The sequence below is a fragment of the Narcine bancroftii genome, chromosome 8 (genome assembly GCF_036971445.1).
Source record: "Narcine bancroftii isolate sNarBan1 chromosome 8, sNarBan1.hap1, whole genome shotgun sequence".
In the NCBI taxonomy this organism is placed as follows: Eukaryota; Metazoa; Chordata; class Chondrichthyes; order Torpediniformes; family Narcinidae; genus Narcine; species Narcine bancroftii.
The window spans coordinates 92812922-92827677 of NC_091476.1; the positions used below are offsets into that span (position 1 = coordinate 92812922).

A 14756-nucleotide genomic window follows, 5' to 3' on the forward strand; every position below is an offset into this window, starting at 1 on the left:
CACATATCACCTTAAGCAATCCTTTACCAATCACAGAGCACTGATGGCATAGGGATTACTTAAAGTGGTACAAAGGGCCAGGGCCATCTACAAATTGTTAGGTCTGCTTTGTTCATGAATGAGTGAGACAAACACCAGACTGAGTCGAAATCAGGGTTCTTTGTTCTTTATTACCGGATTGTAACACTTGCGACTAACAATGGTAGTCGGAGAATGCATTCTGCCGTTATCAGCAAAATGGTGATTTTTTATACCCTTGGATACATGCTTAGAACATCATCATATCATTACTTGTCCAATGACTAAAACTGTTGCTATCCTTTCCCTGCTAGCTTCCTGCCTCTCAATCCATCAATGTCTCTCTTATCTTGTAAGTACAAGGATGCATTTAAATCTTGTTACAGCCCTGTACAGGGTAACTCCTTACACATTCCCATCTCATGATGTTTTACCTTACAATATTCAACATGAGATTCCACACTGTTCAGAGACTCTTGCATGTTTCATGGTTTGGCCACCACAACCCTGCTCCTCCACGCATGTAATAATAGTAGGAGGATAAGAAACTAGTAAATGCTGAATAAAATAAAGGTCTCTACCTTCATTACTTCTGAGATTCACTTTTGAACCCTATTCCAGTATCTTTCGTCACAATGAAGTAGTTCAATGTTAATTGCAGCAAGATCTTCCAATCACTTCAGCTTGCAATGATGGGCAACTGTGAATGCAGTACCTGGAGGTGAGCTTCAGAGTCACAGAAGTTTCAATATTTTCTCAATTAGTTCACTGTTCCATTCTACCAGCAGCAATATCCTGGAAGCGATCAATTATTCTGGATGTTAAACTCTGTTTATATGCTGGAGTAAGAGAGACTGCCAACCTCAAAGGTGTGTACATTTCTGCCAGTTATAGATCTGAGGAGCGTTCTGTGCAATCATAAAGACCTGGAGCAATTTTGTACCTCATGAAAGACACCCTGGCCCAATCATGACAACCCCTGAACTGCACTGACCTTGCATTGCAATCCAGCATGAATGTAGTCCTTGGAACATTGATATACCACATTCCAGCTGATGGTAGAAATACACTAAAGCTTGTACTGCATGGTAAAAAGGAAAGAGCAGTTAGTGCTTACCAAACTTGGACAAATAAATGCAATATTCTCATTTTAGAATGTGTCCCCCTTCCTGGGTGCTCACTCAGTCACCAGACTCTGTAGCTGCGCTTTTGCACTCGTTATACCCATGTACGAGATATCCAACTGGCCTACTCACAATGCATCCCCCTATAATTGGAACTTGGTACATGTGACAATGAACGTAAACTTGAGTCACCATGAGTGTTCACTCACAAGAAGCATTGAATTGAATCACAGAGTTCTCTGCAAATAACTATTAAAAGTACATGCTGGTCTCCCAACACCCATGAGATGTAACATGGAGATACCAATAGTGATTCCATTGCCATTTAGCAAACTGCCACTTTCATTGTTCCCATTCTCCAAAAATCATGTCCAAAGTTGAGCAGTTCACGCCTCAGAACTTTTTGCACCCCCGGTCAACGTCAAAACAGCATAATGGTTCATCTTCTGCATTCCCTCTGAATATTTCACAATTGTCTATCCAACTAATTTTATGCAGGGTTCTTCAGGAGGCTGCAGGCAGGTTGGTGAATGAGTGTTCCTTTAATATGATGGACATAACCGGTAACCATTTGGACGAGCTGGTGCTACTTCACACTGTGGCACCTCTCCTTGAGCAACAGCAATTTGAACCAGTGGCTTGACTAACAGCTTTGAAGTTGTGATGGTCATCCCTGGGGAAAAACTGATTCATAATTCATCGCTATATGGACATTGCACTCGTCATACATTCATCCAACCAAACAGTTTGCTGAAAACTCATCACTAAAGTGTCGTCACAGACATGAAGTCCATTGCCACAGGAACGCAACTGTGACGCAAGTGGCCCAAGCTTGGATGGCAGCTAGTTGAGCATAATGGCAGGAGTTGCAATTTCCAGGCTAGCAGTGTACTGCTGTGGAATCTGTGACCATTGCTCTTCAGAGCACCAAGATTGGAACCATTCATGTTCAAATGGAGGTATTCAGCATTTTGGATGCTGCAGTTGATTTTTTTTTGATTGGGAGTGTTGTAGGAGTTGCCCATCTTTAGTTTTCTCTGAGAAAGTGGGGATACCTAGAATATTGGAAAATTGAAACATGGTAATGCCATAGCAAGTTATTGATTCAAGTGTTGTGGAGTTTGGCTGCCTTGCTACGTATGGTCATTGCCTCCTGTTTTTAAACCTTTTATTTTCACATGCAGCTATAATCATGTGAGCATACAAACAATATACATAAATCAAATAATTGATGTATGAAGTGCATCAATCTATCTTATTCAAGTTATATTCATAGAAGCATCCCAGATTTAGGCACCCAATTAACCTAATTCTATCCAATAGGTCACCATCATTTAACCCTACACTTCATATGCCCATTGTGATACTTTCGAGCTTAAAGAGGAGAGGGTCAGAATAAATCTTATTGAATAAACTCAAATGTTACCTCTTGAAATTGCACTGTTGTTAAGGTAAAGGTACTTCCTCAGCGCGGAGGTGGTGTGGCTGCAGGATTTAGAACCTGATGATGAAGCAATGGTAACATATTTCCACATGTATATGATATGCACCTCAGCTGAACATGCAGCCGGTGCTTTAAGCCCTTGCACTTGTTGGTAATAGAGGGTGCAGATTTGGAAGGGGTTACTGGAAGAGCATAGGTAAATAACTGCAGTATTTTTCTCACTCACATACACTGGGGTGTTTGTGTGCTGGTGGAAGAGGGAACGATTGCTTAAGATTTTAGATGGGATGCCATAGAACCAGGTTTCTTAACCTTGATGAAACATGATAGGCAGTTGACAGTGTGACTGCAGTAAACAGCAAGGTTTTCTTAACATTGGTGTTGAGCAGCTTGAAAGTTGAACTAGCAAGTGGAAGTTGTAATTAGTGGAAAGGCTTTGAGGTATTGGGAAGCAAATGGCTTGCTACAGGTTACCAGCCTCTGACCTTCCCTTGAAGCCTCGTTATTTATGCAGCAAGCCCAGTGGAGTTTCAGGTAATATCTCGTGGATATTGATGATAAGATGATCATGTTGTTGAGTATCAAGTGCATGTGGTTCTGCTCTCATTTAAATGATCATTGCCTGACAGTTTTCTGACTCAAATGTTAGTTATCTCTTCAGATCATGCCTATATTTTGCCATGCCATTGCATTGATGTGTAAGGTAGATAATATGTGGGTGCTAGAGGTTATTTTGTCAGGTAGTATTCAATGTAAAGAAACTGCAATACAATGAGGAAAAGAAATCAATAAGGTGCAAAAGTCTTTGAGTTTGTTGTTGAGTCTGATGGTGGAGGGGGAGCAGCTGTTCCTGAACCTGATGGTGCGAGTCTTGTGGCACCTCTACCTCTATCCTAATGCTACCAGTGAGAACAGAGCATGTGCTTGATGTGGATCCTTGATGATTGCTGTGGCTCTTTGATTGCAGTGTTCCTTATAGATGTTCTTGATGGTAGGGAGCATTTTGCCTGCGATGTCCAGGGCTGCATCCACTACTTTTTGGAGTGCTATCGACTCCAGGGTATTGGTGTTCTCACACCAGACCATGATGAAGCTGGTCAGTACACTTTCCATCATACATCTGTAGAAATTTGCCAGGGTTTCTGATTTCATACCAAACCTACAAACTCCTGAGGAAATATGATTTTTTTACAATTCCATGAGTGTGTTGGGTCCAGGAAAGATCCTCTGAGATACTAGGCCCTTTCAAACTGCCGTGTAAAATGGGGGTTAACAGGGCAATTTGCACAGTTAGCGCCCCAGTTACACAGCAGTTTGAAAGGATCCAACCAGGTCCCTGATCTACTTCGGAGGTAGTCAGGGAACCCACTTAAGCTTACCAAGTTCTCGTCCACAGCCTGTTTGAAATCAAAAATGTCTGACCTGCTTATTCTGATGATGTCAGTTGTGTGTGTGTGTCACCGGGCAGCCAGTGTCTGAACATCAGTAGTACTTCCAGTAAGTGCTTGGCGCATCATTCTCTGCATCAACATAGGGTGGGATCCTCCTTAAATTGCCTGGTTTAATGGGTAGATCCTCCTGTGATTTGAAAGGTACTTCCAGGACCTTTGTCCCAGTAATTGCCAAGTAATCGTACCCTGGTCCAAAGAGGGCGACCCAGGTGCTGCAATTTAAAAGGGGCTAGGAGTGACTTCCAAGAAATGAGTCCTTTGTCATAAAGTACACAGCTTGCTGTAAGTATTCAGAATATTTGTGATTGCTTCCAAAACTTTTCTGGCCAATGGCTGTCATGTATATTGATGGGAGTGAAATGGACAACAGCATTGCCAATTAATTTCACGAGGAAATCTTGCATCTCTGTTTTCAATATGATGATGAAGTAAATTGAGTGCTCTCTAATGTTTGGGACAAAGATACTTTTTTTCCCTTTATTTGCCCATGCTCCACAGTTTAAAATTTGTAAGCAGACAATTCACATGTGATTAAAGTGTACATTCCAGATTTTGTTCAAGATTATATATATACATTTTGGTTTGACCATGAGGAAATTACAGCAATATTTATACGTAGTCACCTCATTCAAGGGAACCATATTTTTGACATAGAAATGATACGTATATTAAAGTAGTCCTGTTTGGCACTTTATTGCATATCTCTTGCATGCAATGACTGCTTGAATTCTCTGATTTGTAGACATCACTAGGTGCCAGCTTCTCTGGTGATGCTCTGCCAGGCCTCAACTACAGCCATCTTCAGCTCCTGCTTGTCTTGGGGGCTTATCCCTTTTAAGTTTTCTCTTCAGCATATTGGAAGGTATATATAATTAGTTGTTGATTGGGTGACTGATTTGGTCATTCAAGAATTTTCCAGTTTTTAGATTGAAAAACTCCTTTATTGCTTTAGCAGTATGTTTGGGATCTTTGTCTTGCTGTAGGATGACATGCCATCCAATGAGTTTGAAGGCATTTGCTTGAACTTGAGCAGATAAGATGTTACTTCTTCAAATCCAAATTCATTTTGCTACTGCCATCAGCAGTTGTATCATCAGTGAAGATAAGTTTGCCAGTAGCTATGGCAGCCATACATGTCCAGGCCATATCAAACCATGCAACACAATGTTTCACAGATGAGGTGGTATGCTTTGGATCTTGGGCATTTCCTTTACATCCACACGCTTTGCTCTTGCCATCACTCTGATACAAGTTGATCTATCCACAAGACCTTTTTCCAGAATTCTGCAGAGTCCTTTAAAAGCTTCTTGGCAAACTGTAATCTGACATTTCTGCTTCCATGGCTAACTAGTGGTTTGCCTCTTGCAGTGTAGTCATTGACATAGCCACACCTTCCTTTGTGATTACAGGTGCTCACCAACTTACGATGGGGTTGCATTCTGGCAAACCCATTGTAAGTTGGCGAGAGCAACTGATAGCACACAGGGCATGATGTATGTTTGAACCATTGAACTAAAATTAATTGGTGGATGCTGAGGGTGGTGGAGATGCTAAAGCTTATATCGCAAGCACGGGAACAGATCAGAAATCGAAATGAAAGTATGGATTTGAACCATCGTAACTTCGAAAAATTGTGTCAGACTATTGTAAGTTGGGGAGCACCTGTACTGAGCTCACCAGTATGCTCTTTCTTCTCAGTGGTGTTCCCTACAGTTAATTTTCATAATCCTAAGGTTTGGGTGATGTCTTTTACTGTTTTATTCTTGTTTTTCAGCCTCCTAATGGCTTATTTGACTTTCATTGGCACGACGCTGATCCTCATGTTGGAAAAAAAATGGCAATTACAGTCTCCAAAGATGATTGAAAGCTTAGTACTAAGTCTAGCTCTTTTAAACCTGCACCAATGAAGCAATTAAATGTACCCAAATAATCACAAACACGTGATGCCAAATGTCCCAAATGTGGTGCCCTGAAATGGGGAAACTATATATAAAAAGTGCTGTAATTTCTACATGGACAAATCAAAATTTATACAAACAACCTTGAATAAAATCTGAAATGAGCATTTTAATCACATGCATTGTTTTTTTTTAAACTGGAGCACAGGGTCAAATAAAGGAAAAAAAGGTGTCTTTCTTCCAAACATTACAGAAGGCACTACAACTTGTCTGCTCTGTTCAGAGCTTAAAATAAGATTGAAGATAGCCATCTCAAACTCTCAGCCATCTTCAGCAGGTCTTTTCACTGGCCAGGCAACGTTCCCAGTAGTTGATAGATGTCTATTTGGCTTTTGTAAGGTAAAACATCATGAGATGGGAATGTGTAGGGAGTTACCCTGTACAAGGCTGTAACAAGAAGGGGAGGTGTCCTTGTACTCCTGTTAGGTAAAACATCATGAGATGGGAATGTACGGGGCAGTAACAAGATGTGAATGCATCCTTGTACTTACAAGATAAGAGAGACATTGATGGATTGAGAGGCAGGAAGCTAGCAGGGAAAGGATAGCAACAGTTTTAGTCATTGGACAAGTAATGATATGATGATGTTCTAAGCACATATCCAAGGGTATAAAAAATCACCATTTTGCTGATAACGGCAGAATGCATTCTCCGACTAACATGTTTAGTCGCAAGTGTTACAATCCGGTAATAAAGAACAAAGAACCCTGATTTCGACTCAGCCTGGTGTTTGTCTCACTCATTCATGAACAAAGCAGACCTAACACTTTGTTCAGGAACTGCTCCACTGTAGTTCTTGTCTGCATGTTTCAGGCAGAATTTGTGCATGACTTTCCCCAGCAAGAACTAAGTACACAAACTGATTGACTCCCTGGACTTGATGCTGTTGACTTGCCTCATGATCCTGCATGTCGAACCAATTTTTGTGGTATTCACTCTGATGTGATTGGAATACTGCCTCATATTTTGACAAAGCAAAATCCTGTGATGTCACCTTTCAACTCAATTGCTTCGCCATGGAGAGAGGTCAATCTCAATATTCCTGTTTTTCTGAAACAGAAAAAGAATAAAATAAAAAGACACTGAGAAAGGAAGAGTCATGTTTGAGCCAAATTAATGTTGTGGTGTCGAAGGTATAGTGGAATGTGTTGTTGGAAAGTGGGATACAATGTGGGACCTGTATCCTCACTGACATGAGGAAGTGCATACTATCATTGATGATTGGAGCGTATGAGTGAAATGGGATACATGGTTCTGAGTCTGCTACTAGAGTTCCTGTTAAGCTCCATGTTCTAGTTAACTTCAGCAAGTATACAATACTTAAGGGCAAATTGTTGTTGTTCATCCTTCGTAGTCGAAGATGACCATGACTTCAAAATTAAATGGGAGATTGGTGGCTATGGGTCTGGAAGTGACTGGTGAGGCCAATCTGGGCCCCGAAGGCTCACCCACATGTGGGACACAAGTGGGTGGGTGCTGTCGTGGCAGTGAATGCTACTCGGGTCTTGTGCACAGCACGCTTTTGTTGCACCTCGGTGAGGCGCCCGACTTCAGCTGCACGGGATCCTGTAGTGATCTTGCTGCGCCAAGCTGGACAGTTGAAGGCAAGCGTCTCCCACGTGTCCGATATTTGTTAAATTTCTTCATTATGAAGTAAGAGAAGATCTTAGAACTGGGCTAAACCGGCAAAAAAAAGGCAATTACCTTTGGTTTATAATGGGAATAAAACACAGATCTTAACCTGACTGCACTACGTGTGCATCTTTCAAGTAGCACGCGGCGACAACAGAATAATAAACCCCCAGGAAAAGATGGTTTTCCTCTGGAGTTTGTAGGGAGATAACATATATGTGTGAGAATCATAAGGTAGTGATCATTGGAGATTTTAACTTCCCTCAGATTGATTGGGATACCCATATAGTTAGAGGGCTGGATGGGCAAGAGTTCATTAAATGTGTTCAAGATTGATTTCTAAATCAATTAGTAGAAGAACCGACTCGGGAGGGTGTAATACTGGATCTCCTGTTAGGGAACGAGCTAGGTCAGGTATCGGACATTAATGTTGGAGAACAAATTGGGTCTAGTGATCATAACTCTGTTAGTTTTAGGGAAGAGTAAGGAGGGGCCTAAAGTTGAGGTTCTAGATTGGAGAAGAGCAAATTTCGAAGGAATAAGAAGGGATTTGGGGAGTATTGAGTGGGACAGGATATTTTCAGGTAAGGATGTAAATGAAAAATGGAGGATATTCAAAAAAGAAATTTTGAGGGTACAGAGTAGATATGTCCCAGTGAGGATCAAAGGAAAGGCTGGAAGTCATAGGAAGGCTTGGTTTTCGAGGAATATTGGAAATTTGGTTAGGAGAAAAAGGGAGGTGTACAAGAGGTATAATGAGAATTTGAAGGAGGACTACAAGGAGTGTAGAAGGAATCTTAAGAAAGAAATTAGAAAGGCCAAAAAAAGGCACGAAGAGGCTTTGGCAGACAGAGTAAAAATAAATCCAAAGGGTTTCTATAGGTACATTAAAAGTAAAAGATTAGTGAGGGATAAAATTGGACCCCTTGAAGATTTCGAGGGTAGGCTGAGTGAGAAGTCAGAGGAAATGGGGGAAACTTTGAATGATTTCTTTGCCTCTGTATTCACTAGGGAAAAAAATATTGAACCAGTTGAAGTAAAGAAAAATAGTGGGGAGGTCATGAAGCATATAAGGATAACTGAGGAGGTAGTGATGGCTGTGTTGAAAAAGATAAAGGTGGATAAATCTCCGGGACCGGACAAAATATTCCCAAGGACACTCAGGGAAGCTTGTGGACAGATAGTGGGGCCATTAACAGAGATATTTAGGATGTCACTGGCCACGGGGGTAGTGCCAAAGGATTGGAGGGTGGCGCATGTGGTTCCGCTGTTTAAGAAAGGGTCCAAATGTAAACCTGGGAATTATAGGCCCGTGAGTCTGACGTCTGTGGTGGGCAAGTTGATGGAAAGTGTTCTGAGAGATGCTATTTACAAATATTTGGAGATACAGGGATTGATAGGGAGTAATCAGCATGGTTTTGTCAGGGGTAGATCATGCTTGACAAACCTGATTGAGTTTTTCAAGGGGGTTACAATAAAGGTTGATGAAGGGAAAGCTGTGGATGTTGTCTATTTAGACTTTAGTAAAGCTTTTGACAAAGTTCCCCACAGGAGGTTAGGAAAAAAGGTGGAGGCATTAGGTATAAATAAGGAGGTAGTGAAATGGATTCAGCAATGGTTGGATGGGAGGTGTCAGAGAGTAGTGGTAGAAAATTGTTTGTCCAATTGGAGGCCGGTGACTAGTGGAGTTCCTCAGGGATCAGTCCTGGGTCCACTATTGTTTGTTATATATATTACCGATCTGGAAGTAGGGGTGGAGAATTAGATAAGCAAGTTTGCGGATGATACAAAGATTGGTGGTGTTGTGGACAGTGAGGAAGATTACCGTAGATTAAAAGGTGATTTAGGAAGGCTGGAGGTGTGGGCTGAGAAATGGCTGATGGAATTTAATACAGATAAGTGTGAGGAGTTACATTTTGGAAAGGCAAATCTAAATAGGTCATATGCATTAAATGGTAGGCTATTGAGATGTGCAGAGCAACAAAGGGATTTAGGAGTGATGGTAAATAGTACCCTCAAGGCTGATACTCAGGTAGATGGTGTGGTGAAGAAGGCATTTGGAATGTTGGCCTTCATAAATCGGAGTATTGAATTCAAGAGTAGGGAGGTTATGATGAAATTGTACAAGGCATTGGTGAGGCCAAATTTGGAGAACTGTGTACAGTTTTGGTCACCAAATTATAGGAAAGATATAAACAAAATAGAGAGAGTGCAGAGAAGGTTCACGAGAATGTTGACAGGATTTCAAGGTTTGAGTTACGGGGAAAGGTTGTGCAGACTAGGGCTTTTTTCTCTGGAGCGGAGAAGATTGAGGGGAGACTAGATAGAGGTGTTTAAGATTTTAAAAGGGACAGACAGAGTAAATGTGGATAGGCTTTTTCAATTAAGAGTGGGGGAGATTCAAACTAGAGCGCATGGTTTAAGATTGAAGGGGGAAAATTATAAGGGGAACATGAGGGGAAATTTCTTTACGCAAAGGGTGGTAGGAATGTGGAATGTGCTTCCGGCAGACGTGGTTGAGGCGGGATCATTGGTTACATTTAAGGAAAGACTGGATAGTTACATGGAGAGGAGAGGACTGGAGGGTATGGACCGGGTGCTGGTCAGTGGGACTAGGAGGGTGGGGATTTGTTACGGCATGGATTAGTAGGGCCGAACTGGCCTGTTCTGTGCTGTAAGTAGTTATATGGTTATTGTGCCAAGATAGTGTAACAAATACAATTAATGTTAGATATCAAATGGTACAGTATATTTTTTTACATCAATTGTATTATACTCTACATAAATTAAAAGGATTAAGCTCAAATTATTCTGATAAATGTTTTAGATGTAATAAGGAAGTAGGGACCTTTGTATATTTAATTTTGTCCTGTGTTAAAGTGGAAACATTTTGGGAAGATTTGAGTATATTATTAGCCAAAATTATGAAGATAAAAATACAAAAAGATTTGAGAATATTTTTACTTGGTAATGTATATGAAGAAGGTGTGAAATTGAAGTTGGATAAATATCAAGAAAAATTTCTTAATGTAGCAATAGAGGTAGCAAAAAAAAGTGCGTCAGTGACGTGGAAAATATTTTAAGAAATTAAAATGATGGACAGATGGAACACTGAAATACAAAATTGTATACCACTAGAAAAAAAATTACTTAAAAATTTCCCAACCTTAAATTATAAGATTTGGGAACCATATATGGAATTTGTTAATAAAAACCCATCCACACCATCTACTCCTCTCAATCAATAATCAGGAGATACAATAGAATATGCTTAATTATTAATATGTAGTCTAGGTCTTTTTTCTTCCTTTTTTTCCTCCTGGGGGGGGGGGAGGGGTTTTTGGGGAAAAATGTAATTTTTTTTATATTATCTATATATAATTGAATAATTGGTATTGACACAAGTGATAAATATATTTTTTTAAAGTTATAATGTTATACCATTCTGAGTGGGAAAATGCCCTTCATTCATCTTGTCAATGCTGACCAATGCTAGTCCCATTTGACCCATATTCTTCCAAATGTTTCCTGTCCATGCACTTTTCTAAATGTCTTTTGAACATTACAATTGTCTCTGCTTCCACCATTTCCCCTGACAGTTTGTTCCATATACTCTGCACCCTCTTTGTGGCAAAGGTGCCATTGGGTAATTTTTTTTATCCCCTCGGGAATCTTTTTAAATCTTTTCCCCTCTCATCTTGGATGCTTTTAGCTTTATATTGACATTGTGGTGAAAAGACTGACTGCGTACCTTATGATTTAATAAAATAACTTTTATTAGGTCCCTCTCTTAGCCTCTTCCACCCCAGGGAGTAAAGACACTATGATACTGATGGGAAATTGACCCTGTTTTGTTGCCTTTCTCTTACTTAGCTTGACATTTATTAAGAAAGCAAAAATAATTTTTGACTGTATTAAGATTTTGTTCACTGAAGGGCAAGCTGAGCCTGTAATGCAGGACAGTATCAAGAACACAAAGAATGTACTTTTGCATCAAGATTAGGTAATAGCGGGATCAAGCATAAAGGGTTTTCTGAATTTTGCTCAATGGGAGGGAAGAAAGTAGTTCTAATTTTTGATGTTCTGAAAAATACAAGATTTTGATTTATACAGTATTTTGCATGTGTACCTTGAAAGTGTTTTAAGATCTGACATTTTCATTCCTATACAGACTCTAAAGAGGTGCTACAGTCGAGTGAAAGAACGAGGTCGTGGTAAAAGAACCTGTAACTATACATTTCAGCAGCTGGAGCAGGTATTTGGACGAGTGCCTGTTGTATGGGAACAACATGCCTATCAGCCTGTCCTTATTGACAGCAGTGGACTCTACCAGGACACCAAGCCAGTCACTATTAATCTGGAAGAAAGCCGGGAGGTGCAGCCAACAGAGTTGGAAAATTGGGGAAACCAAAAACCAGAATTGTTCATCAAGCAGGAGCTGCTTTTGAATGAGAAGCAGGAATTGCAGACCTATCAGAGGCAGGATCTTTCTGTGTACCAGGACGCAGATGAGGATGTGGGTGAGCAACTTACTGGCGTTGTACTTTAGTATAATGAGAAGAGGATCTTTTGTCTGGTATCCTTTGCATTTGAAGTAGTTTGTCTCCATGGTTGATTTAATGGCCTTGTATGGTAGAAAGTTATGTCAATTGAACTAACGAGTTCAGGAGTGTAAAAATACTATGCAATCATATGTTTTGAAACATGCAATAATTCTCTATGGGTGTAAATAATTATACACAACCATGAATTGGCCTGTTTATGATACTATGGTTACCGATAGCATCAGTCATCCCCTTCAGTAATCTAAAGATAGCAGTTTTAGTACTTGCTTTCGTGTTTGAGACCAGTGACTGAGGCACTTCTGGATTTAGCCAAAATGCAGTCAGTTCCCATTTTGACAGCTGAAAATTATGACCAGCTCTGTCTCTGTAATGCTTTACCATTTTATTTATTTATTTTATCCAACTCATAATATCGCTGTTTAGTTCTCTGTAATAATTTCTCAAACTTGTGTTTGTAACGAATTATATCATAATTTCATATTAACTAAACGTGCTTTCTTAACTTGCGTAGAATTTCACTGTAAATCCTTTTCCAAAAACGCTATCTCCTTCTCCAATTTGCTAATCTCAGCCATATGTTATTTCTTAATTTTAAGTGTAACTAATAATTTGTCCCTGTAAATAAGCTTTCAAAGCATCCCATAAAACAAATTTACTCTCAACTGAGCGTATATTTATTTTCAAAAAATGTTGCATTTGATCCCTTATAAATTTACTAAATTCAGGATTTTTTAACAATCTCCAACGATAAATATTCTCCACTCTCTCCGAGCTTGTACACATAATTAATAACAAAGGATGATCAGACAAAATCCTACTCTTATATTCAGCCTTCAAAACTCGACCCCGTAATTGTGCCAATACTATAAATCTATTCTAGAATAAGAATCATGACAGAATGAATAAAATGAAAACTCTTTCTCCTTAGGATTTAACTTTCTCCATATAGCTACCAAATTCATGTATTTCACTAACACCATTAACTGTTTAGCCATTTTAGTTCTAATTACAGATTTTGGAGATTTATCTAATAATAAGTAATAACACTATTTTGTAAAGTAATTAATCCCACAGTACAGTTGGATAATTCACTGTCAACAAGTTCAAGTTCAGTTTTCTTGTCAGAGTATGTACATGACATCAGAAACAACCCTGAGATTCTTTTTCCTGTGGGTGAGGCAGGGTAACCACTTATTGGTAGTGGAAAAACTGTACTCAAGAAGCTACATGAAACAAAGTAAGAAATATGAACAAACTGTTCAACAGAGAAAAAACATCAGTAAAAGGCAAAAGTCCTTAAATGAGTCTGAATTTATTGTTGAGGATCCTGATGGTGGAGGGGAGCAGCCGTTCCTGAACCTGGTGGTCCGAGGCTTGTGGCACCTCTACCTCTTTCCTGCCGGTAGTAGCAAGAACAGAGTTTTCTGGGTGATGTGGATCCTTGATGATTGCTGCTGCTCTCTGATGGCAACATTCCCTGTAAATGTTCTTGATGATGGGAAGGTCTTGCCTGTGATGTCCACTACCTTTTGCAGGGCTTTATGCTCAGGAATCTTGGTGTCTACATACCAGACTATGAAGCAACCTGTCAGCACACTTTCCATCACACCTCTGTAGAAATTTACCAGGGTTTCAGATGTCATAACCAAACCTCCACAAACTCCTGAGGAAGTAGAGGACTTGACATGCTTCCTATACATTGCCAAAGGTGTGATGGACTAGGAAAGATCCTCTGAGATCATGTCTCCCAAGAACATAAATTTGCTCACTCTCTCCACCCCTGATCCCCCAATTATCACTGGATTGTATATCTCTGGTTATCCCTTCCTGAAGTCAATAATCAACTCCTTACTTTTGGTGACATTGAGTGTGAGGTTGTTGTTGGTGCACCATTCAGCCAAGTTTTCACTCTCCTTTCTGTATACTGACTCATCATCTCTTTTTATACAAACTGTAAGGTAAAACATCATGAGATGGGAATGTGTAGGGAGTTACCCTGTACAGGGCAGTAACAAGAAGGGGAGGTGTCCTTGTACTCCTGTTAGGTAAAACATCATGAGATGGGAATGTGTAGGGAGTTACCCGGTACAGGGCTGTAACAAGAAGGGGAGGTGTCCTTGTACTCCTGTTAGGTAAAACATCATGAGATGGGAATGTACAGGGCTGTAACAAGATGTGAATGCATCCTTGTACTTACAAGATAAGAGAGACATTGATGGATTGAGAGGCAGGAAGCTAGCAGGGAAAGGATAGCAACAGTTTTAGTCATTGGACAAGTAATGATATGATGATGTTCTAAGCACATATCCAAGGGTATAAAAAATCACCATTTTGCTGATAACGGCAGAATGCATTCTCCGACTAACATGGTTGGTCGCAAGTGTTACAATCCGGTAATAAAGAACAAAGAACCCTGATTTCGACTCAGCCTGGTGTTTGTCTCACTCATTCATGAACAAAGCAGACCTAACAAAACCCACTTTCATTTCTTCCATGGATGGAATGTAATTAAAATGTTTAACTCAAGTAAGATATCAGGCCTATTTAAACAAACTTTTTTCAAT

The 14756-nt window shown here is 40.0% G+C and overlaps 1 protein-coding gene across 1 annotated transcript in view; it reads left to right on the plus strand.

The window, feature by feature from the left end:
* msantd2 (Myb/SANT DNA binding domain containing 2) overlaps positions 1 to 14756 on the plus strand; it is a 49767-nt gene that overhangs the window by 5569 nt on the left and 29442 nt on the right. The window contains exon 2 of the mRNA XM_069894509.1: positions 11799 to 12147. Within this exon, the coding sequence (XP_069750610.1) occupies positions 11799 to 12147 (349 nt within the window). The remainder of the gene's footprint in view (positions 1 to 11798; positions 12148 to 14756) is intronic.